The 23,716-nt window shown below is 37.8% G+C and overlaps 1 protein-coding gene across 2 annotated transcripts in view; it reads right to left on the bottom strand.

Annotated features, from left to right (window-relative positions):
- Window positions 1-6,441: 6,441 nt before the first annotated feature.
- The window catches only part of LOC134820056 (E3 ubiquitin-protein ligase RMND5A-like), a 79,442-nt gene continuing 62,167 nt past the window's right edge, over window positions 6,442-23,716 (bottom strand). Inside the window, exons 2-5 of one of the 2 annotated variants that reach the window (XM_063830243.1) lie at window positions 8,216-9,085; window positions 7,891-7,935; window positions 7,265-7,399; window positions 6,442-7,115 (exon numbers count right to left, since the gene is read on the bottom strand). In XM_063830243.1, the coding sequence (XP_063686313.1) occupies window positions 6,732-7,115; window positions 7,265-7,399; window positions 7,891-7,935; window positions 8,216-9,085 (1,434 nt within the window). In that variant the 3' untranslated portion in view covers window positions 6,442-6,731. The remainder of the gene's footprint in view (window positions 7,116-7,264; window positions 7,400-7,890; window positions 7,936-8,215; window positions 9,086-23,716) is intronic. The other variant, XM_063830244.1, reaches the window with a different exon arrangement.

The raw sequence follows: 23,716 nt of genomic DNA, 5'->3' as shown, positions 1-23,716 counted from the left end.
AAACAAGCGGTCCCGGTCGAGCCTTGGCTTTAACGAGATGGAAGCAACCAGGGAGATGGTGAGATGTATAACTTTGGGGATTGAAGTGGTTTGAAGTAGCCAGAGAGATGGTTAGATGTATACATTTGGGGATAAGATAAGATAGCTGGAAGGAGCTTCTGAAACTGAATTGTGTTGTCTGAAAATATTATCTGAATGTGTTCATGCTGAAAATTTTGCTGTGCTGCAAGTAAAGTGTCTGTAAGACTTTTTTAGCCCAGGATACCAAAATTAATTACATGTTTGATGTTACTATTTTAGGATGCACGAAAGTTAAAACAGTTTTTAATGAATATCTCCAAAGCTAAGCACTATAAACCCTATGTTGCTTTATTGCTTGTATGTAAATGTGGCTTTCGCAGTTAGTTTGAGCTAAAAGAGAGGCCCCTACAACGTTCTGAAGCCGAGATACAAAAGTCATATATTTGCGCCTGAGAGTAATTTAGAAATTTCCCCCCTAGGGTTGGAACTACTGATAGAAATTGCGTACCTTATCAATTCTGATCCAGAATGACCTTACAAAGGACCTGGTTTCTAGAAAATTTGTAGACACAAAACTGCATACTCGATTTCAATTAGCTTCTAGAGTAGATTTTTTTCACTCGCCCCAGTGAAAATCAGTTTTTCTGGATTTTTTCCAAAAGCAAGCATTTTGGATCTTTATGACCTTTATAGTGTCAATATAAACATGTGCATTGCGGTCATTTTAAGCCAAAGTTTGAGTCGCTAAGACCTTCAGAAGCTGAGATACAAATTTGATGAAATTTGTGCCTACGCCTGAGCTTAAATTAGTTTTTTGCAGATATCTCGGGAACAAACAATTTTAGACCATACATTGATTAATAAGTTGTATATAAATGTGGCCACTGCGGTAATTTTACGCCAAAAATAAAATCTCCATGACCTTCAGGAGCCGAAATACAAAAATCCCGTATACGCGACTGAGGGTAATTTAGAAAATTTGCCCTGTAGGGTTGTCTCTAGCGAAACAAATTGTCCACCTAAACGATTCTGGTTTAGAATGACCTAACAAACAACCCTGTGTTGTCAGAAATCGTATACATCGAAGTGCACACTCAACTATGCCCTGCTACTAGAGTATTTGTGGTCCAATCAAGCAGGGCATGGCTAATTGTTGATTATTAAACAGTGCACGTTTAATATAAGCTTTCCTTGGAAACATATCAAACCGATGCTAAAGTCAGCCAAGATGCTAAGTCATCCAAGATTTTTGTTGATATTTTATTATGTTTGTCAGTGGGTCAGCCAGGGAGGACTTCTTTGTCATTGAGGGCCTTCTTGTAGTTGTTGAAAGCATCACATTCCAGGTTTATGCAACACTGAAGACAGATCCTACTAGAGCAATTATTTTTCTCTATGATTTATTCCTCTACAGTCACTATCTACTTCACTGGTACCAGCTAGATAAACATTGTAATGGCAAAAAAATTTGAATTTTGTTTTCTTTTTAAAAAATGTTGTTTTCCTTAATACAGTAATACCTGATTTACTGCAGAGTTTGGGAGAAAGGGAACAGTTGCGGTTCATCAGGGTTTTGATTGTTTTCATGTCGTATGTTAAGCACTATTTGGGGGAAGGAAATAGCTGCAGGTTTGCGGTTAAACAGGGTTTGCGATAAATCAGGGTTTTACTTTCAAGTCAAGTACTCTCGACCTACTTAGTCCACATGCCTTGCAAACTTACAGCACGGTATTTGTTATGGTCTAAGTTCCCAATACTTGCCAAAGATGGTTCCTCTAGTCAATCGTAGGAGAAGAAAAAGATTAACAACAAATTAGGTGGCTGCATTTTGTTTTGATTTTATTAGGTCCTTGTATTTATCCCTTTTGTCTTAAAGTTTTAAGATAACTCTCCTTAAATTATTTTAATGCAGTCACTCAGATAAGTTTATACCAGGACACTTTAAGGAAGACACATACTCTCCCCACAATAAGGGGCCATAATTGTTTCAATTATGTAACTGTATAGAATTATTATTATTATTACTGTATTTAGGGTTATACAGAATGCCAAACCTTTTTGTACATGTTTTGTGTCAATGTAGAAGGTTGTTAAACATTCTTACAACAAACGGAGGTTGGTGTCACATGTATGGTTAAGAATTTTATGACATTAAACCGAATTTAATATTCTATTTATAACGAGTGTCAAGGATGCTAGTATTTTTATTTATTTGTTTTTCACTTCTGCATGTTTAGGCAGTTGCTCTTGTGACCGTTTTATAATCTTTAATTCCATGGGAAGTATGGGGGGGGGGGGGGGGGGGGGACAATGGGTTATCTTTGGGATTGCTTTTGATTTCTTTTTAAATATAGTTGTAGTTAATAATTTATTAACTTTGGTGATTTAATATATTTGTTTTTCCATATAGTGATTTGATACTTTGCAGACATGTGTGATGATGTTTAGTCATTTTTTTCTTTTTAAAATAACCCCTTTACTTTAGAGTGTTTAGAGTTATATATAATATATATTTTTATATTATTATTATTAATCTTTTGAACATTATTTCAATTTCATGTTTCATGCTTTGTATTTAATGTATCATGTGAAATGATAGGAGAATTGGAATATTTAATGGAACATTCACTTGATGTTATCAGCTGTTGTTAGATCTGGGGCCTTTTTTTTTTTTTTTTGGGGGGGGGGCCCATTGAGGCTGAGACTGAGGACTGTTTCAAGGCAACTGTTCCCAAATTGACACAAGGTGTCTTATATCTCTGACTCAAGGGTTAAGCATGGAGGGTAAGTTCTGCTGCACTAAACTTTTCAATAGTAATAACTCTTTTTGACTCGTTGATAATAAAACCTCTTTTCGAGGTTTGTATCATGCCCTGTAGCTGTGTTTAAAATCACTTACTCTTGTCTTCATTTCTATGCATCAGATAATTTCAAATAGATATTGGTTTTCAGCTGAGGAGGTATGTATCCATTCTCACCGTCAGGTGCTATGGTGGAGCCGCCCAGTATATCCAACACTTGCTTTTTTTGATCATGCTCTCGCCAATTCTGTCCCCCTTCACACCCACTGGGGTATGAGCGGTAAATAACTTACATTTAATGTCATAGAAGATCTTTTGAATTTAATATGTTTTAAATTAGTATGTGAGTCTATTTGTTTAAAATGCTGAGAATAAATCATTGTCAACACCTAAAATATGTATTTTATTTGCAGGTGTTAACTGATTATGGTTCCTAATACAAATGCAATGGCTATCATAAGTGCAATCTTAAAAGTGGTGGAACTGCATTAACAATTGTTACATTACTATATTTCAACAACATGATATCGGTTTTACACACAGCTGTCAAAGATCTTTGAGAACATCAGAAGAATAGAACCTGAAGAATTGAGTTTATAAACTCAAAGGATGCCTTGGAATATTAACCTAACGATCTTTCCAGTGCCACATCTTTAAAGTTAAAGGGATGTGCTGTCCCAGTTGGAAAGCTTTTCCTTTAGGACTGGGACCAAATCTAGAAATAGCACTATTAGAATTAGCCTTACACTTACTAGTAGTGCTAGCCTTAAATAGCATGACTTAAGAAATAGCCTTACAAACTTTCGTTGAGAACCTTTTGGGTCTCCTAATTATTAAAAATATACTCAATATGTTTGGACAGAATCATCATGTGCTACTATGCATGTGGTACTGTGTTGGAGGTCACTTAAAGATCATTATATAGTATTGCCACTTTTGGAAATTTTTTGGATGCTGATTAATTTATGGAATACATGTAATCAATATTTGGTATTAAACGATAAAAGAATATATATTTTGCAAATCAAAACTTGCTATTTTTTATATTGTTGAAAATCGATCTTCTGTCCTAATTTTTTGTCTGTGATCTTATGGTCCGTGATTATCAAAATCACATGTTTTGTAGGGATTTTTTCAATTTTAGATAAAGATCGAATTATGATGTAAAGTTATCGCTCTTAGTTGATTTTATTTGGTATGGGGAAATGCAGAGAATCCTGAGAATCCATACTCTTTTCTGGAATTTCTTAAACGGTCACGTTGAAGTAGCGTTAAGTCGACCTTATAATCCTTCTTTGTGTCGTTCATACAACAACAGTTTTCTATCCCATAATACTGTTTATTACTATGGATTTAAATATCTATTTACAAATCCAGTTGCTAGCAATGGATTTCAGTGTTTTAAGTTCTTCGTCAATTTGTGAGACCAATTTTAGGGACTACGAGTATATAATGGACAAGCGTAGATTAAGGTTGCGACCTGAGCTAGCTGAAAAGCTGGTGTTCGCATACTGCAACAAAAGGATGAATAGCTTCGAGTTTAACGATAATTACAAGTAGTAGTAGTGTAGTACCGGTTAAGAGCGATCTGGTACACAAATTTTCCTCTTAAATCTTTTATTGTTTTAACCACTGTGTTTCTTTTCGACTTCTATCTCAAAAATTATGATGATAATACTAATCAAAAATTGCAAGTAATTCACTGAAGTTAATTCTAAAAATTTGAAAAAAATTGTACCTTACAGTGCCTGTACGGTACGTACCTTTAAAAGTAGCTGTACCGTACGTACTTGCCATCTTAGAACACACCAGCCTTTTTAGATACGATATCAAGATTTTACACACACATTGAAATAGATGTGAATAAAGGGCGAGCAAAATTTCAACTCGATACCGCAAGAAATGATTAACTTATGGCGTCTCAACCACAAAATAATTTTTTCCGAAAATTGCACTCTTAACCAGGAAATGGTCGATTACAAAAATGGGAATCCTCAAAATGATTTTTTTTGTGTGGAAACGGTGCGCTAGAAGGTCACTGAACTGCCTATGAGGTCATTTGGTCTGGACGGCACAAACCACTGTTTTGGTGTATGCCCCCTTAAGCTTATTAGGGGAGGGGGGACTGTTAGTGTTTGGGGTCTGTTTGGACTGCAGAGAGAGAGAGAGAGTTCATACGACAATGTTATGCGTGTTTTCAAATATAATATGCGGGTGTGGTGCGGAGTTAACAAGGGTTAATTTCTATAACGATTTAAATAACAATAGAAAGCGGTTCAAGACGGGAGTGATGAGGTGTAATACTCGGTGTTCAGACCTTATGATCATGGAGTGTGGTGCCTCATGGCTAATAATGACTTAATTATCCACAAGAAATAACTGATTATGAGATTATTGTTTAAGAAACTATTGGGTCACCTAATGCGGGTTTGAAATCCCGGCCGTAGGCCGGGTTACACTAGTTATTAAATAATGTCATGATCACAATTCACAGCGTTATAAACTCAATTAATAGATCACACTACAATTATCTAACCTCCATCAATCAATTAACTATTTCAATTATCTCATTAATTATTGTATCTCACCTGGACGGTCCCATTGTGTCCCTCAAGTGTTTGGTTCATGCTGAGATTACTGGGCGCTGCCAACCCTCGCACTTTACTGTTTTTAACTGAAGTGGTCAAATCCGTTGTTTATACAATCTAAATTAGATTTAATGGAGTTTAAGAAGGTGAGCGAACTGAATTGAGAAACCAGCACTTGGTTTGCACGTGTTTCATGTTCACACTCACCTGCTTGAACCTCCAGTTTGAGAACTTTTAACAAACCATCCTCTCCTCCGCACGCAATCCAACCGTGCTCTTTATTCCAAGATATACATTGCAGTCTTGTGTAGTTCGGTATTGCAATCTGAAAGGTTATTTTTTTTATCTCACACTTATTTTACTTCGGAGTATTCCAACAGCCACATTGTTACACAAGTGTAACTAGCCAATTACAGGAAGCCGAATGATTTAATTAGGCCAGTGACGGTTAAGGTAGTGTGTACCATACTTTCTTCGCCCGAGACTTTAACCCTCACACACGATTTCTCGAATATTCGGCTGAGTAGACCGGGGGGCTGCATAGACCACTCAGGATCTATAGCTGAATGTCGACGACACTCACCCCACGACTAGGCAGGCAGTGGGTTTCGAACTCGCAATCTCACGATTACAAATCCGATGATTAACCAACTACGCTACCTGGCCTATAATATATTAAGTTTCAAATTTCAATATTGTGATTTTGATATCAAGAAGCGACTTTGGGGAGGGAAATTAGCACGTGACACGTGGAAACTGGAAGAAGAATATTCGAGAAAGAAGGAGAAAGAAGAATATTCGAGAAAGAAGAATATTCGACTTCAATGACTTCAACTTTGCAGGGACTCACCTTTTTACTGAGGTAGATAAACATAATGATTTCCTACAGGAGAGGATAAGTGGTTAAAATAATAAAAGAAAAATGAATAATTTTGATTGGGCTTAATATTTTATAATTTGGTTCAAATCACGTTGTGCGATAAGAAAACAGACATTGAAATTTATAGAACAGAATATAAAATAAAACGAAATTTGACTGGGTGCTATATTCACAAAATTCACATATTCTATTTACATAATAAAGAAAGTATTAGACAGCATGATTGTAATGAATCGGTTTTAGAAATTTTCAAAAAGTACGCATGAGCTAAATCATTAAATAATTTAGCGTTCAAAGTTTCATCGCAGCATATCATCAATCGGTTGTGTCAGCTATTTTTGCGCCAACTATCCAATTCCATACGACAAAATGCAAGAAAAACAGTCACTAATGTACAGTGTACAGATTTTCGAACACACTTCCTTGGTCCACTCTCAAGCATCACTGTTCTTGTTCTGGACTGTCCTCCTCTGGGACAACATCTTTAAATCCCCAGCTGCTCAACACGTTCTGTGTCGGTCCCTTCTGTTGTAATAACTTGGACACTTGGTTATAAAGCTTCCCTCTGATCCCTCGGAAGCCTCCGAACATAACAAAACCAACCCCACTAACCAGGGCCAGATCTGCAATCATGGTCTCGCCTTCCTCGTAAACAGCTGCTTCTAGAACAGTCGCTGGTCGGTCCAGTTCCTGGAGTTGTGCGACGGAGTGGGTGATGGTTGTATTCAGTCTGAATACGTTCGAGGAATGTGGTGTTGCTTCACGAGAGAAGAGAAGACATTTTGAACTTATCTTCTTTGCTAACATTTCGTATCCTTCAACATCCTGAGGAGAAAAAGAATGCGATTAAATCAACCTGAAAGAGAAAGATAATTTTACCAAGGTGGAATTGTAAATTATTTACAATTTCCGGTATAGTAAATTTACAATTATTTTAAGTGTTATCTCCTTTAAATAAACAAACAATTACACACCTCATGATGAAATGGATCCACTAAACCAATAATGTCTTCACTTTCCACCAAACCTTCCAAGAAATCACAAAAGTCTTCAGTTGGTTTGAGTTGCCCTTCAAACCAGTCGTACCTGTGTCTCGAGTTACTCTGACTCTGAAAATGATTATTTTAAAAACTAAAACATTCCAGCTCCACCAATTACTTATAAAGTTCAGATAAAATGTGAAAAGATGAACATAAATCATTTGAAGTTCAATTTATGATTTGGACGACTTTTCAAGCATCAGGTCATTCATCAACAGGCACCAGCAAATAGATAGCAACTGAAAACAAGATACGATCATTATATATCAGACACATAGCAACATATTAGCGCAACTATTTGACAGAAAAATACGTCATACAGCAAGCAAGTTTCATTCTAAGAGCAAAAGCTTTAAAACTTCATACTGTACATGCTGATATTGTGCAATGACCAGTCACTACTCATAATAGTTCGATGTAATCGAAATCTAACATCTCATTATAACATTATCTAAAATCATTATTATATTTATAAGTTTATGATTATATTGATTATTGGGGATGATATTCTTCATGCAGATTGCCGATTGCAGGACGCAGGTACCATATCATATTCTTACCACTGCAACACTTATTTTTCTGCTTTTCTGCTTTTTACCGCCTACCTTGTTATGGAAAGAATTGAAATATTTCGTACGCACCAATCCTTATCCCAATAATCAGAAACTGGGAACTCAATATAGGTGAAAAGACACTATCAGAAATTTGTGTGCCAGTTCCTCTGTGTTTATTTTTTTAAGCGGTTTTAAAGTCTCTGTGAAAAGACATTAAGACGTGACACTTCAAGAATATAAACACAGAGAAAACATCAGATAAGATGTTACACGTAAGATACTGTGTAAAATAACTTACAAATTCTTAAAATAAAAATCGATTTGTTGTTACCTGTCCCTTTTTGGCAGATCCCTGACCAGGAACAACTTCAGAATGAAAATCAGATGCAAGGACGTCCAGGACAAAGAAGAAGTCAGATCCAGGAACTATCTCTAACTCAGTTATAGCTTCCTTGACAAGCTCTATCATCTGCTCCGGTTTATCACATGATACGTTAAACGCACCATTTGGTGACACACAAGGTTGCTGCTTTTTCTTCAGCATTTCTTCGACAGCCTTGTAAATTGACTCAAGAATTTTCATACTTTTCTCATATGACAATCCCAGTTTTGGGCACACAGCTAAGGATGACATATTATTCTTACCTGGACCACTCTTGCCACTGTTAAGGAGGGAAACAATCGGTGTTGGCATTTTCAGTCCTTTACCACTATACTGCTGCTGAATTAAATCCAACATGGATAACTTCTGAAGTCTTGCACTGGATTTTAATATTGCTGATGACACAGATAGCTTCATTCCAGAAGATACATCTAGTGATTTCAATTTTGTGTCCACTGGCTCTTGTTCTAATGCTGGTAAACCATGCAATGCATCGTTGATGGCTTTTAATTCATCTAAATTCATTGTATCTTCAGTGCTATTGAATCCACATGTAGCACTATCAGATATTTCCTCATGATTATGCACAAGACATGTTGCTTCAATGGTGACTCTGTTGATATCATCATGAACTGATTTTACTCCATATCCAGAAATAGTTTTGATGGATGGCTTTGTCGCATGCTTATCTAATTCCTCTGCAAGGTAGCCAAAAACATTACCAGGATGTTTCCTATACAAATCGTTGAGGGTTTGCTGCAGAATAACATCAATTCTGTGTTCTTTTATGTAGTGGACTGCCTTTCCCTTTTCATCCATCTGTTAATTGGGGATAAGTTATATACAGTAATAATAATAATAATAAGGCCCCCGCTCAGAACACCAGAGCTAGTGAGTAGTGGGTCCGAGGCTAATACTCGTGGTCAGCACCCCCGGGGTCGGTAACGGCAGCAGTCCATTGGATGGCTGCCGGCTAGAGCTACTCACTCCCTGGCATTGCCAGATGTCTTCTTCCTGAGGTTCAGTTATAGCACAAAGTTTAAACTATTAACACTGTTAGTTCCCCCGTTACTAGTCCAAGTAACGGGCTAGAACTTGACCTAACAGCTGGTGAAACACCTGTAGACCACCAGAACCTCAGGCTCTTATGTCCCTTCTCAACATCACTTAATGCTATCATGAGATTTTGCTAAATATTCATGTTTAGGAGGAAGAATTTTGTTAATTCATATAAATTTCTATTTGTTAATTCATATAATATACACTTTATGATTGTTTCGCCCATTTTTCTTCCCTTGCATTGCAAGCCCTGTTTGACCCTCTGGTCCCTAGGGTCAGCTGACTCCGGGCCAGAGGAAAATTACCGATTGCCAAGGTTTGATGCCTATAGGCAGTCGAGACCTCTTATTGAGACCCGATATAATAATAATATACACTTTATGATTGTTTCGCCCATTTTTCTTCCCTTGCATTGCAAGCCCTGTCTCTTGTAAAAACATCCACTTTTGTAGATACACACAGTCTCTACGTCTTTATCCTCTGGTCCCTAGGGTCAGCTGACTCCGGGCCAGAGGAAAATTACCGATTGCCAAGGTTTGATGCCTAGGCAGTCGAGACCTCTTATTGAGACCCGATATAATAATAATTCTATACAGTTACATAATTGAAACAATTATGGCCCCTTATTGTGGGGAGAGTATGTGTCTTCGTTAAAGTGTCCTGGTATAAACTTATCTGAGTGACTGCATTAAAATAATTTAAGGAGAGTTATCTTAAAGTTAAAACTTTAAGACAAAAGGGATAAATACAAGGACCTGATAAAATCAAAACAAAATGCAGCCACCTAATTTGTTGTCAATCTTTCTCTTCTCCTACGATTGACTAGAGGAACCATCTTTGGCGAGTATTAGGAACTTAGACCATTATAAATACTGTGCTGTAAGTTTGCAAGGCATGGGGACTAAGTAGGTCGAGAATACTCAACTTGATAGTAAAACCCTGATTATCGCAAACCTGCAGCTTTTCCTTCCCCCAAATAGTGCTTAACATACGACATGAAAACAATCAAAACCCTGATTTACCACAAACCCTGATTAACTGCAACTGTTCCCTTTCTCCCAAACTCTGCAGTAAATCAGGTATTACTGTATTAAGGAAAACAACATTTTTAAAGAAAACAAAATTCCAATTTTTTTGCCATTACAATGTTTATCTAGCTGGTACCAGTTAAGTAGAAAGTGACTGTAGGAAATAAATCTTCTAGATAAAAATGATTGCTCTAGTAGGATCTGTCTTCAGCGTTGCATAAACCTGGGATGTGATGCTTTCAACAACTACAAGAAGGCCCTCAATGACAAAGTAGTCCTCCCTGGCTGACCCACTGACAAACATAATAAAAGATCAACAAAAATCTTGGATGACTTTAGCATTTGGCTGACTTAAGCATGGATGTGATATGTTTCCAAGGAAAACTTATATTAAACGTGCACTGTTTAGTGTTTAATAATCAACAATTAGCCATGCCCTGCTTGATTGGACCCCAAAGGAGTTTGACTACAAAAACATTAATCATGACCCCCGCTTGAGAAACAAGCGCACCGGCAGTGGCACGAAAGCACATGGTTAGGTGAAGATATGTAACATGATAGAATTACAAGTTTGAAGTTGGAGGACGTCGCCTTACGCTTAGAATGGCTGACTTTATCATGAGTGGGATATGTTTTTGAGGAAAGCTTAAACGTGCACTGTTTAGCAATTAGCCATGCCCTGCTTGATTGGACCACAAAGGAGTTTAACTACAAAAACAATATCATAACCTGATGGTCCCACATGTCGCAACAAAGAATGGTTTCTAAATTGACCATTGTTAGCCCCAATCGTTTTGGTCCCTCATTCCTGACACTCGGCATTGCGTAAAGTAGTGTAAAATAGGCATAGTGTAAAATAGACATTTTTATTAGACCATTAGAGAAAGACCATCGTGATTAGCACGGTAATATATATATATGGACACGTTCATTGAAGTTTGAGGATATTGGTAAATATTAGTGACCCTACTAAATGGCACGATGATGTAAAATGTGTCACACTATAAAACTATATAAACCCTCAATGGTTAGGATAATCGTTTCATCCTCTAGATAAACTTTGTCGCATAACGATATATTTATCAGACGATAAGATATCGCTTAAATGCGGCCGGCAGTGAGTTGTAAACTTTGTCACACTATAAAAATGTGACAGAGTTTATATGGACCCCTTGTTGCCGTGTTTGACCAAATTTTCGAATTTCAAATTTATAGGATAGTTGCATATGACTATTATCTACATATTTAGCGACTTTTTTCGTTAAATGGTAGCACCATGTAAACTCCGTCACACATTTAAGAAATTTATATGAGGGATGTTTATGGCATCCTGACAAGAAATGCCGAATAGTCTAGCATTGTTTTGTTAGCTGAATGTGTTTGGAAATGTTCACATATTTCATTGTTATAGGCAAATACAAATACAGAAGGCAGAAATAGGTAAATTTAGTCACATAAATTTGTATGATATCTCAACATGTGTGAAATTGAGTAAATATTAGTATACCAACTTAAACACCCTATATTACGTACTATGGATCAATTAACAATATTTCAACCATACGCCGGTCATATAAATTATTATATGGCAGTGATATGTTAACATTGGCAAAATTTCAACACCTGAACAGGGTAAAAATTTGTAAATTTCGTCACAAAAAAAATATTATAACTTTATTTGCTCCGTGTTGGCAAAATAACTAATTTATCGACATAGTGATGGTGATAAAATAACATTATATACTAATTGAGGTATGTTTCTTCAAAATAGGGGCAAGAAATGTAAATTTCGTCACATCAGCCATAGCATTAGTTAGATAGATTTTCTTTCATATCAACTGCCCTTATTATAGCAAGAATGGATTTATACAGGAAATATAGAAACCCATGCCCATTTTTCATCACATTGAAATTATACTGTTGGGGCAGGAAAAGTAAATTTCGTCACATTGCGGTAAATTAGTGATACCAAACTCAGCATTGTTAAACTTGGGTTCTGATTTGCTGAAAAATAACCAACCAATAATTCCTGGAAGAAAATTGAATTTTAACTGAGGTATGGTAATTCTTTAAAATAGGGGCAAGAAATGTAAATTTCGTCACATATACGTTATTTTAAAATTTAGATAGATTTTATTTCCTACCAATAGTCCTTATTATAGTCGGAATGGATTTATACAAGAAATGTAGAAACCCATGCCAATTTTTCATCACATTGAAACTATACTGTTGGGGCAGGAAAAGTGAATTTCGTCACATTTCAGTAACTTAGTAAAATTAAACTCAGCATTGTTAAACTTGAGTTCTAATTTGCTGAACAATAACCAACCAATAATTCCTGGAAGAAAATTGAATTTTAACCGAGGTATGGTTCTTCAAAATAGGGGCAAGAAATGTAAATTTCGTCACATACGTCATTTTAAAATTTAGATAGATTTTCTTTCATATCAATAGTCCTTATTATAGTTAGAATGGATTTATACAGGAAATATAGAAACCCATGCCAATTTTTCATCACATTGAAATTATACTGTTGGGGCAGGAAAAGTAAATTTCGTCACATTTCAGTAACTTGGTAAAATTAAACTCAGCATTGTTAAACTTGAGTTCTATTTTGCTAAACAATAACCAACCAATAATTTCTGGAAGAATATTTTATAATGTATGTAATATGTTAATCACAGACTATTTCATTCTATAATCATTGCATTGTTTCCAAATTTAACCTATTTATGATGTCTTATCATTTTGTGACGATGTTTACATCAACTCAATGAAACAATAAGTTTTCAATGAAACAATAAGTTTTATTTTACATTCCTTTCATAAATAAAATAAGAGCTTAAACCACGAATTAGTTAACTAGAAGTAAACTTGAGGAAATATTCTTTAGTGGTTGTATATAATTATTTAAAAAACTTTATTTGTTAGTATTTTTATTATGGAAAGTGGTTGAATTTAGTGAGACAAGGTCAGTTTCTCTATTGTCTCAGAAAAATTTCTACTTTACAGTAGGCAATGCTGAGTGGCAGGAATGACGGACCAAAACGCTTGGGGCTAACAATGGCCCATTTACAAACCACTTCAGACATGGCAATGATGTCATTTAAATGCTTAATTCATCTGAAACTGACCCTACTACACTTCTAATATTCTATAAAAATCTCTTCTAAAATAGGTATAAAAATGCATAACACAAAACACACAAATAAAATGTTTATAATCCTTCTATAATAAATTTCTATAGAACTTTTAAATTTCTATAAAACTAATAAACCTATATTATATATTCATTTTGCACCCAGAGAAAGATGTGATCACAGAGGTGGTATTGATGTTATGTTCATGACAAGGTATGGGGCTGCTGCAAGTTATATTTTGCTAAGATATTACCGCTTTTTCAAGCTTAAGTAATCTAGGCAAGGTCAATTTTAAAGTTTTTGAATTTTGTCGAACGCTGTTTAAGGCTAGGTTCCAGTCATTTGGTTCTCCTTCCTTTTGAGTGTGAGTGATGGTGATTCTTATGGATGATTTGAGGTGATTGGGTTTATAACAGGTGAATGTAGTTAGCATGAGATTTTGTCGTACTGTATTCCATATTGTCCCTGCTCTGTATATGTAGCTGTCTGATGGTTTAGGTGTGAGAATGAGTGTCTCTTTGCCAAGTCTGCTAGATGTTTCAAAGAGGGAGTATAGTGATATAGGGGTTCTATATTTCAAGACCTTGAAAACTGCCCTATACTTGAATCAACTGTATCCGTGTATCGTCCTTATATAGAGTTTTCCCGCAAAATTTAACTTATTTACGATGTCGTATCATTTTGTGACGATGTTTACATCAACTGCCCTATACTTGAATCAACTGTATCCGTGTATCGTCCTTATATAGAGTTTTCCCGCCTTCCAAACCAAAATCAGATATAAATGATTTCGGAAATTCACCCAGAATTTCAAATTCCATATAATGTGACAGAATTTACATCATTTCCGAATAACCAAGTGCATGTATTAGCTAACTTTTCAAAACAACATATTTTAGGGCTATGATTGGCAGAAGAACCATCAAATAATGAGTTGAAAGGGTTTTGAGGACACCTCACAGTAGAAAAGAGGTCTCGTATTCTGAGTTTGACAAAGTTTATGAAATATTGCCTTAAAGCCGTTCGATCCGTGCCCTTTAACCAATGTTGTATCATAATTGTTAGATTGACCTAATCTACTATATTTCAGACCAAGGAATGATAATTGGGCAGCTATGGTAAACAATGTCACAAAAATGTGACATTTTTTACATTATAGTGCCTAAAAGCAATACATTTTATTTCTGAGCAGTGCATATGGGAGTATGGGTCACGTGGCTAATATTCAGAACTTATGAACACGCTAGATTAATAGATGCTAAAATTAAGCCACTATCGTCAAAAATGCTATTTTAGAAATTTACCAATATCCTCAAACTTCAATGAACGTGTCCATATAATATAAGGCCAAGGTTTGACATATTTATAGCTTTTGATATCGGCCATTGATTAACGATGTCAATCCTTCGCATCTCGCCGATCTGCTTACGAGAGAAGATGTTTGCAAGAAGATGCGCGGCCCGTAGTGCATAGCGCTACAATATATTCGGCTATTGATACAATAATTTCTTGCCAACCCTCCAGTGGCGTAACGTTGCCTGTTGGCGCCCCCTGCCGAAAAAAGCGCCCCCCTGTTGGCGCCCCCTCCCTTTTTGGTGCCCCTCCCTAAAAGGTTCCAATTAGAATTAGGCCTCTCCATGGAATCACAATATTCCAGTATATTTATTTCTAGTTCCTGGCATCCAATAATTTAATTTCATTCCCCTTGATGGTTCCAATTAGAATTAGACCTCTCCATGGAATCACAATATTCCAGTATATTTATTTCTAGTTCCTGGCATCCAATAATTTAATTTCATTCCCCTTGATGGTTCCAATTAGAATTAGGCCTCTCCATGGAATCACAATATTCCAGTATATTTATTTCTAGTTCCTGGCATCCAATAATTTAATTTCATTCCCCTTGATGGTTCCAATTAGAATTAGGCCTCTCCATGGAATCACAATATTCCAGTATATTTATTTCTAGTTCCTGGCATCCAATAATTTAATTTCATTCCCCTTGATGGTTCCAATTAGAATTAGACCTCTCCATGGAATCACAATATTCCAGTATATTTATTTCTAGTTCCTGGCATCCAATAATTTAATTTCATTCCCCTTGATGGTTCCAATTAGAATTAGGCCTCTCCATGGAAACACAGTATTCCAGTATATTTATTTCTAGTTCCTGGCATCCAATAATTTAATTTCATTCCCCTTGATGGTTCCAATTAGAATTAGGCCTCTCCATGGAATCACAATATTCCAGTATATTTATTTCTAGTTCCTGGCATCCAATAATTTAATTTCATTCCCCTTGATGGTTCCAATTAGAATTAGACCTCTCCATGGAATCACAATATTCCAGTATATTTATTTCTAGTTCCTGGCATCCAATAATTTAATTTCATTCCCCTTGATGGTTCCAATTAGAATTAGACCTCTCCATGGAAACACAGTATTCCAGTATATTTATTTCTAGTTCCTGGCATCCAATAATTTAATTTCATTCCCCTTGATGGTTCCAATTAGAATTAGGCCTCTCCATGGAATCACAATATTCCAGTATATTTATTTCTAGTTCCTGGCATCCAATAATTTAATTTCATTCCCCTTGATGGTTCCAATTAGAATTAGACCTCTCCATGGAATCACAATATTCCAGTATATTTATTTCTAGTTCCTGGCATCCAATAATTTAATTTCATTCCCCTTGATGGTTCCAATTAGAATTAGGCCTCTCCATGGAATCACAATATTCCAGTATATTTATTTCTAGTTCCTGGCATCCAATAATTTAATTTCATTCCCCTTGATGGTTCCAATTAGAATTAGGCCTCTCCATGGAATCACAATATTCCAGTATATTTATTTCTAGTTCCTGGCATCCAATAATTTAATTTCATTCCCCTTGATGGTTCCAATTAGAATTAGACCTCTCCATGGAATCACAATATTCCAGTATATTTATTTCTAGTTCCTGGCATCCAATAATTTAATTTCATTCCCCTTGATGGTTCCAATTAGAATTAGACCTCTCCATGGAAACACAGTATTCCAGTATATTTATTTCTAGTTCCTGGCATCCAATAATTTAATTTCATTCCCCTTGATGGTTCCAATTAGAATTAGGCCTCTCCATGGAATCACAATATTCCAGTATATATTTATTTCTAGTTCCTGGCATCCAATAATTTAATTTCATTCCCCTTGATGGTTCCAATTAGAATTAGACCTCTCCATGGAATCACAATATTCCAGTATATTTATTTCTAGTTCCTGGCATCCAATAATTTAATTTCATTCCCCTTGATGGTTCCAATTAGAATTAGGCCTCTCCATGGAATCACAATATTCCAGTATATTTATTTCTAGTTCCTGGCATCCAATAATTTAATTTCATTCCCCTTGATGGTTCCAATTAGAATTAGACCTCTCCATGGAATCACAATATTCCAGTATATTTATTTCTAGTTCCTGGCATCCAATAATTTAATTTCATTCCCCTTGATGGTTCCAATTAGAATTAGACCTCTCCATGGAAACACAGTATTCCAGTATATTTATTTCTAGTTCCTGGCATCCAATAATTTAATTTCATTCCCCTTGATGGTTCCAATTAGAATTAGGCCTCTCCATGGAATCACAATATTCCAGTATATTTATTTCTAGTTCCTGGCATCCAATAATTTAATTTCATTCCCCTTGATGGTTCCAATTAGAATTAGGCCTCTCCATGGAATCACAATATTCCAGTATATTTATTTCTAGTTCCTGGCATCCAATAATTTAATTTCATTCCCCTTGATGGTTCCAATTAGAATTAGACCTCTCCATGGAATCACAATATTCCAGTATATTTATTTCTAGTTCCTGGCATCCAATAATTTAATTTCATTCCCCTTGATGGTTCCAATTAGAATTAGACCTCTCCATGGAAACACAGTATTCCAGTATATTTATTTCTAGTTCCTGGCATCCAATAATTTAATTTCATTCCCCTTGATGGTTCCAATTAGAATTAGGCCTCTCCATGGAATCACAATATTCCAGTATATTTATTTCTAGTTCCTGGCATCCAATAATTTAATTTCATTCCCCTTGATGGTTCCAATTAGAATTAGACCTCTCCATGGAATCACAATATTCCAGTATATTTATTTCTAGTTCCTGGCATCCAATAATTTAATTTCATTCCCCTTGATGGTTCCAATTAGAATTAGGCCTCTCCATGGAATCACAATATTCCAGTATATTTATTTCTAGTTCCTGGCATCCAATAATTTAATTTCATTCCCCTTGATGGTTCCAATTAGAATTAGACCTCTCCATGGAATCACAATATTCCAGTATATTTATTTCTAGTTCCTGGCATCCAATAATTTAATTTCATTCCCCTTGATGGTTCCAATTAGAATTAGACCTCTCCATGGAATCACAATATTCCAGTATATTTATTTCTAGTTCCTGGCATCCAATAATTTAATTTCATTCCCCTTGATGGTTCCAATTAGAATTAGGCCTCTCCATGGAATCACAATATTCCAGTATATTTATTTCTAGTTCCTGGCATCCAATAATTTAATTTCATTCCCCTTGATGGTTCCAATTAGAATTAGACCTCTCCATGGAATCACAATATTCCAGTATATTTATTTCTAGTTCCTGGCATCCAATAATTTAATTTCATTCCCCTTGATGGTTCCAATTAGAATTAGACCTCTCCATGGAAACACAGTATTCCAGTATATTTATTTCTAGTTCCTGGCATCCAATAATTTAATTTCATTCCCCTTGATGGTTCCAATTAGAATTAGGCCTCTCCATTGCTCTAACCAGAGCCCTCTCGCTTGCAGTAGCGCGCGACCGCCGGAGGCGGCAAAGAGGGCTCTATCCATGGCCACAACTGGCACCACAAATCGTGGTGCCAGATTTCCTCCCATATTTCTGATGCCGCGCGGGACGTGTCAGTCATTTTAGTCATGTCCGTGGATTGTGATTGTAATATCGGAAAACAATATTTTCTCATCGGATTTGATTTTTGTAGAGAGCTAATATACTTTCTTTGATCACGCACTCCATTTAACAAATTTGAAATTTTGCTTGTTCCTTTGTTTGTTGCAATCATTCGGTTGATCATTCGGCGGATGCTCCAAAGGGCCGGGACATATTTTAATGTTAAATTCTCAATAACCAGCAGACTTGTTACCAGTTACCTTTCTCATTGGATTAGATTTTTGTAGGGAGCTAATATACCTTCTTTGATCATGCACTCCATTTAACAAATTTTGCTTGTTTCTTTGTCTGTTGCAATCATTCGGTTGATCATTCGGCGGATGATTCAAAGGGCCGGGACATATTTTAATGTTAAATTCTCAATAACCAGCAGACTTGTTACCTGCAGTTACCTTGCTACACTTTTGTCATTTGCAATTGGACTTTAGATTTATTTTCTCATTGGATTAGATTTTTGTAGGGAGCTCTAATATACCTTCTTTGATCATGCACTCCATTTAACAAATTTTGCTTGTTTCTTTGTCTGTTGCAATCATTCGGTTGATCATTCGGCGGATGATCCAAAGGGCCGGGACATATTTTAATGTTAAATTCTCAATAACCAGCAGACTTGTTACCTGCAGTTACCTTGCTACTCTTTTGTCGTTTGCAATTGGACTTTAGATTTATTTTCTCATTGGATTAGATTTTTGTAGGGAGCTCTAATATACCTTCTTTGATCATGCACTCCATTTAACAAATTTTGCTTGTTTCTTTGTCTGTTGCAATCATTCGGTTGATCATTCGGCGAATGATTCAAAGGGCCGGGACATATTTTAATGTTAAATTCTCAATAACCAGCAGACTTGTTACCTGCAGTTACCTTGCTACACTTTTGTCATTTGCAATTGGACTTTAGATTTATTTTCTCATTGGATTAGATTTTTGTAGGGAGCTCTAATATACCTTCTTTGATCATGCACTCCATTTAACAAATTTTGCTTGTTTCTTTGTCTGTTGCAATCATTCGGTTGATCGTTCGGCGGATGATTCAAAGGGCCGGGACATATTTTAATGTTAAATTCTCAATAACCAGCAGACTTGTTACCAGTTACCTTACTACACTTTTGTCATTTGCAATTGGACTTTAGATTTATTTTCTCATTGGATTAGATTTTTGTAGGGAGCTAATATACCTTCTTTGATCATTCACTCCATTTAACAAATTTTGCTTGTTTCTTTGTCTGTTGCAATCATTCGGTTGATCATTCGGCGGATGATCCAAAGGGCCGGGACATATTTTAATGTTAAATTCTCAATAACCAGCAGACTTGTTACCAGTTACCTTACTACACTTTTGTCATTTGCAATTGGACTTTAGATTTATTTTCTCATTGGATTAGATTTTTGTAGGGAGCTCTAATATACCTTCTTTGATCATTCACTACATTTAACAAATTTTGCTTGTTTCTTTGTCTGTTGCAATCATTAACGGTTGATCATTCGGCGGATGCTCAAAGGGCCGGGACATATTTTAATGTTAAATTCTCAATAACCAGCAGACTTGTTACCTGCAGTTACCTTGCTACACTTTTGTCATTTGCAATTGGACTTTAGATTTATTCTCTCATTGGATTAGATTTTTGTAGGGAGCTAATATACCTTCTTTGATCATGCACTCCATTTAACAAATTTTGCTTGTTTCTTTGTCTGTTGCAATCATTCAGTTGATCATTCGGCGGATGATTCGGCACTATCCGTCGCGGAGTCGAGTCCGCGGCGGAGCCGCCGGACTTCGAGCGGACTCCGAGCGGACTCCGGCGGAGCCGCCGGACTCCGAGCGGACTCCGGCGGTGCTCCCGCCAAAATGTATTTACAGTGGACTCGAGTACATTTTGGCGGACTCCGAGCGGAGCCCGAGCGGACTCCGAGCGGACTTTAAAGTCCGCCGCGGACTCCGAGCGGCTCCGCGGCGGCTCGGCGGAGTGTCCGCCGCGGACTAAGCCACTAGGCGGACTCCGGTCCGCCGCGGACTCCGGCGGAGTGCTTGGCGGACTCCGCCGGACCTCTCCGCCAGACTTGAATCCGGCGGAGTCCGGCGGAGCTTGGCGGACTCCGCCAGCTCGGCGGACTCCGCTCGGAGTCCGCCGGACTCCAACAGAGTCCACTGACTTCCGACCTCCGTCTTCCGACCCTCGGCTAAATTTGTCACGTGACATACAACATAGCATTTTACAATATTGTGGTCAGATGAAAACCTTAACCATTACCCTCACAATGTCAATAGTGTACAACTCTAGTCCTAACTTTGACCCTATAATGTATAAACGTTGACCCCTAACCCTCCACCAAACCGTCCGCAGCGAAATATCAATGTCATGACTGGTCACGTGACCAAAACAATTTGTGTCATATTATCTCATATGGGGAAGCGTTTTTAGTTTTACCCTACACGTTGCATGTGGCGTCATTCGGCCGGATCCCAGCAAGCAAAAATACGTCAACCATCACAGGACGACGCCAGCCAGCGTCTCTACGCTCTTCGAGCTCCGATCGACCTGTGACGAAGTAAGGACGAAGCCTGAGGTCCTCAGGTAACATCGACCACCGATTGAAAATTCAAAGATTTTTTGACATAAAGGTCAACTGTAAAACTAAAATCTTGATGCTGATTGATTGACGACGTCAATTTTTGAGCACAGCGCGAGCGCATGCGGAAAAGGACCGCGTAGCTAGTCAAGATGTTGATAAATATTTGGCTTGTGGCGCGATGTGTTGCTCTAACTATAGCCCTCTCGCTTGCAGTAGCGCGCGACCGCCGGAAATGACTTGTGGAACAAGCGCGCCCGCAGCGGCGCGAAAGCACCTGGTTAGCTAAATGAACGCGATGTGCCTTGCATTGTAGGATGAAAATCCTACTAGCTGACGCCACTCGCAGCTGTGATGTTCGCTGTACGTCAGCGATCGAAATTTATACGCGTATCACCCGTTAAGATGTGCCACCCCCGACGCGCCACGCAATTTTTTTCGTTGCTAGTCGCACGTCGACGCCCTCATTAAATTTTTGAGAAAATCGCTCGCCAAAATTTGTTGGACCAGGACGATGTCCTAGCCTGGCAGCTCATTGCGCGTCGCGTCGCAAACGAGCTTCGTTGTTCGTCGGACGTGCGACGAGCAACGAAAAAAATTGTGTGGCGCGTTCGAGTGGCACATCTTAACGGGGGATACGCGTATAAATTTCGATCGCTGACGTACAGCGAGCAGCACAGCTGCGAATGGCGTCAGCTAGTAGGATTTCATCCTACAAGGCACATCGCGTTTAACTAACTAACCAGGTCATTTCCGCCTCCGGCGGTCGCGCGCTACTGCAAGCGAGAGGGCTATAGTTAGAGCAACACATCGCGCCACAAGCCAAATATTTATCAACATCTTGACTAGCTACGCGGTCCTTTTCCGCATGCGCTCGCGCTGTGCTCAAAAATTGACGTCCGCGTCGTCAATCAATCAACATCAAGATTTTAGTTTTACATTTGACCTTTATGTCAAAAAATTTTTGAATTTTTAATCGGTGGTCGATGTTACCTGAGGACCTCAGGCTTCGTCCTTACTTCGTCACAGGACGATCGGAGCTCGAAGAGCGTAGAGAGTGCTGGCTGGCGTCGTCCTGTGATGGTCGACGTATTTTTGCTTGCTAAAAACGCTTCCCCATATGAGATAATATGACACAAATTGTTTTGGTCACGTGACCAGTCAATGACATTGATATTTCGCTGCGGACGGTTTGGTGGAGGGTTAGGGTCAACGTTTATACATTATAGGGTCAAAGTTAGGACTAGAGTTGTACACTATTGACATTGTGAGGGTAATGGTTAAGGTTTATCACTAGCGACCTTTTCATCTGACCACAATATTGCAAAATGCTATGTTGTATGTCACGTGACAAATTTAGCCGAGGGTCGGAAGACGGAGGTCGGAAGTCAGTGGACTCTGTTGGAGTCCGGCGGACTCCGAGCGGAGTCCGCCGAGCTGGCGGAGTCCGCCAAGCTCCGCCGGACTCCGCCGGATTCAAGTCTGGCGGAGAGGTCCGGCGGAGTCCGCCAAGCACTCCGCCGGAGTCCGCGGCGGACCGGAGTCCGCCTAGTGGCTTAGTCCGCGGCGGACACTCCGCCGAGCCGCCGCGGAGCCGCTCGGAGTCCGCGGCGGACTTTAAAGTCCGCTCGGAGTCCGCTCGGCTCCGCTCGGAGTCCGCCAAAATTGTACTCGAGTCCACTGTAAATACATTTTGGCGGAGCACCGCCGGAGTCCGTTCGGAGTCCGGCGGCTCCACCGGAGTCCGCTCGGAGTCCGCCCGGAGTCCGGCGGCTCCGCCGCGGACTCGACTCCGCGACGGATAGTGCCGATGATTCAAAGGGCCGGGACATATTTTAATGTTAAATTTTGAATAACCAGCAGACTTGTTACCAGTTACCTTATTACACTTTTGTCATTTGCAATAGTACATTTGTTAAATGTTGTCAAGGTGTAAATTTTCTCTAATTTTAATTGTATTTTGGACAAGTGTTTTGTTGAGAAACACTTATATAAGCGAACCTACCCCAATATTGATTAGCAAACAGTATTTTATTGATTAACTCCCTAAATTATTTCTAGTCCAAATAGTGGATATTTATTAGCATAATTTACAGCTATCTCTGAGGAACACTATAAGTGAACATATCCCAATATTGGTTAGCAAACAGTATTATTGATTTATTCCCTACAATCATGTTTCCGGTCCAAAAAGTGGACATTTATTACATAATTTACAGCCATCTCTGAGAACCACTAAAGTGAAGCTTATTGTTTAACATTTTACCAATTACTCTGTCTTATTGTGTTTCATTTAAACTGTTCGATCCGAATTGTGAGTTTTGTTTTATGGACCGTTCATTGAAGTTTGAGGATATTGGTAAATATTAGTGACCCTACTAAATGGCACGATGATGTAAAATGTGTCACACTATAAAACTATATAAACCCTCAATGGTTAGGATAATCGTTTCATCCTCTAGATAAACTTTGTCGCATAACGATATCTTTATCAGACGATAAGATATCGCTTAAATGCGGCCGGCAGTGAGTTGTAAACTTTGTCACACTAAAAAAAACGTGACAGAGTTTATATGGACCCCTTGTTGCCGTGTTTGACCAAATTTTCGAATTTCAAATTTATAGGATAGTTGCATATGAGCTATTATCTACATATT

Source organism: Bolinopsis microptera, chromosome 8 (assembly GCF_026151205.1).
Source record: "Bolinopsis microptera isolate Bmic1 chromosome 8, MBARI_Bmic_1.0, whole genome shotgun sequence".
Lineage (NCBI taxonomy): Eukaryota > Metazoa > Ctenophora > Tentaculata > Lobata > Bolinopsidae > Bolinopsis > Bolinopsis microptera.
This window is presented reverse-complemented; position numbering and strand designations above follow the sequence as displayed.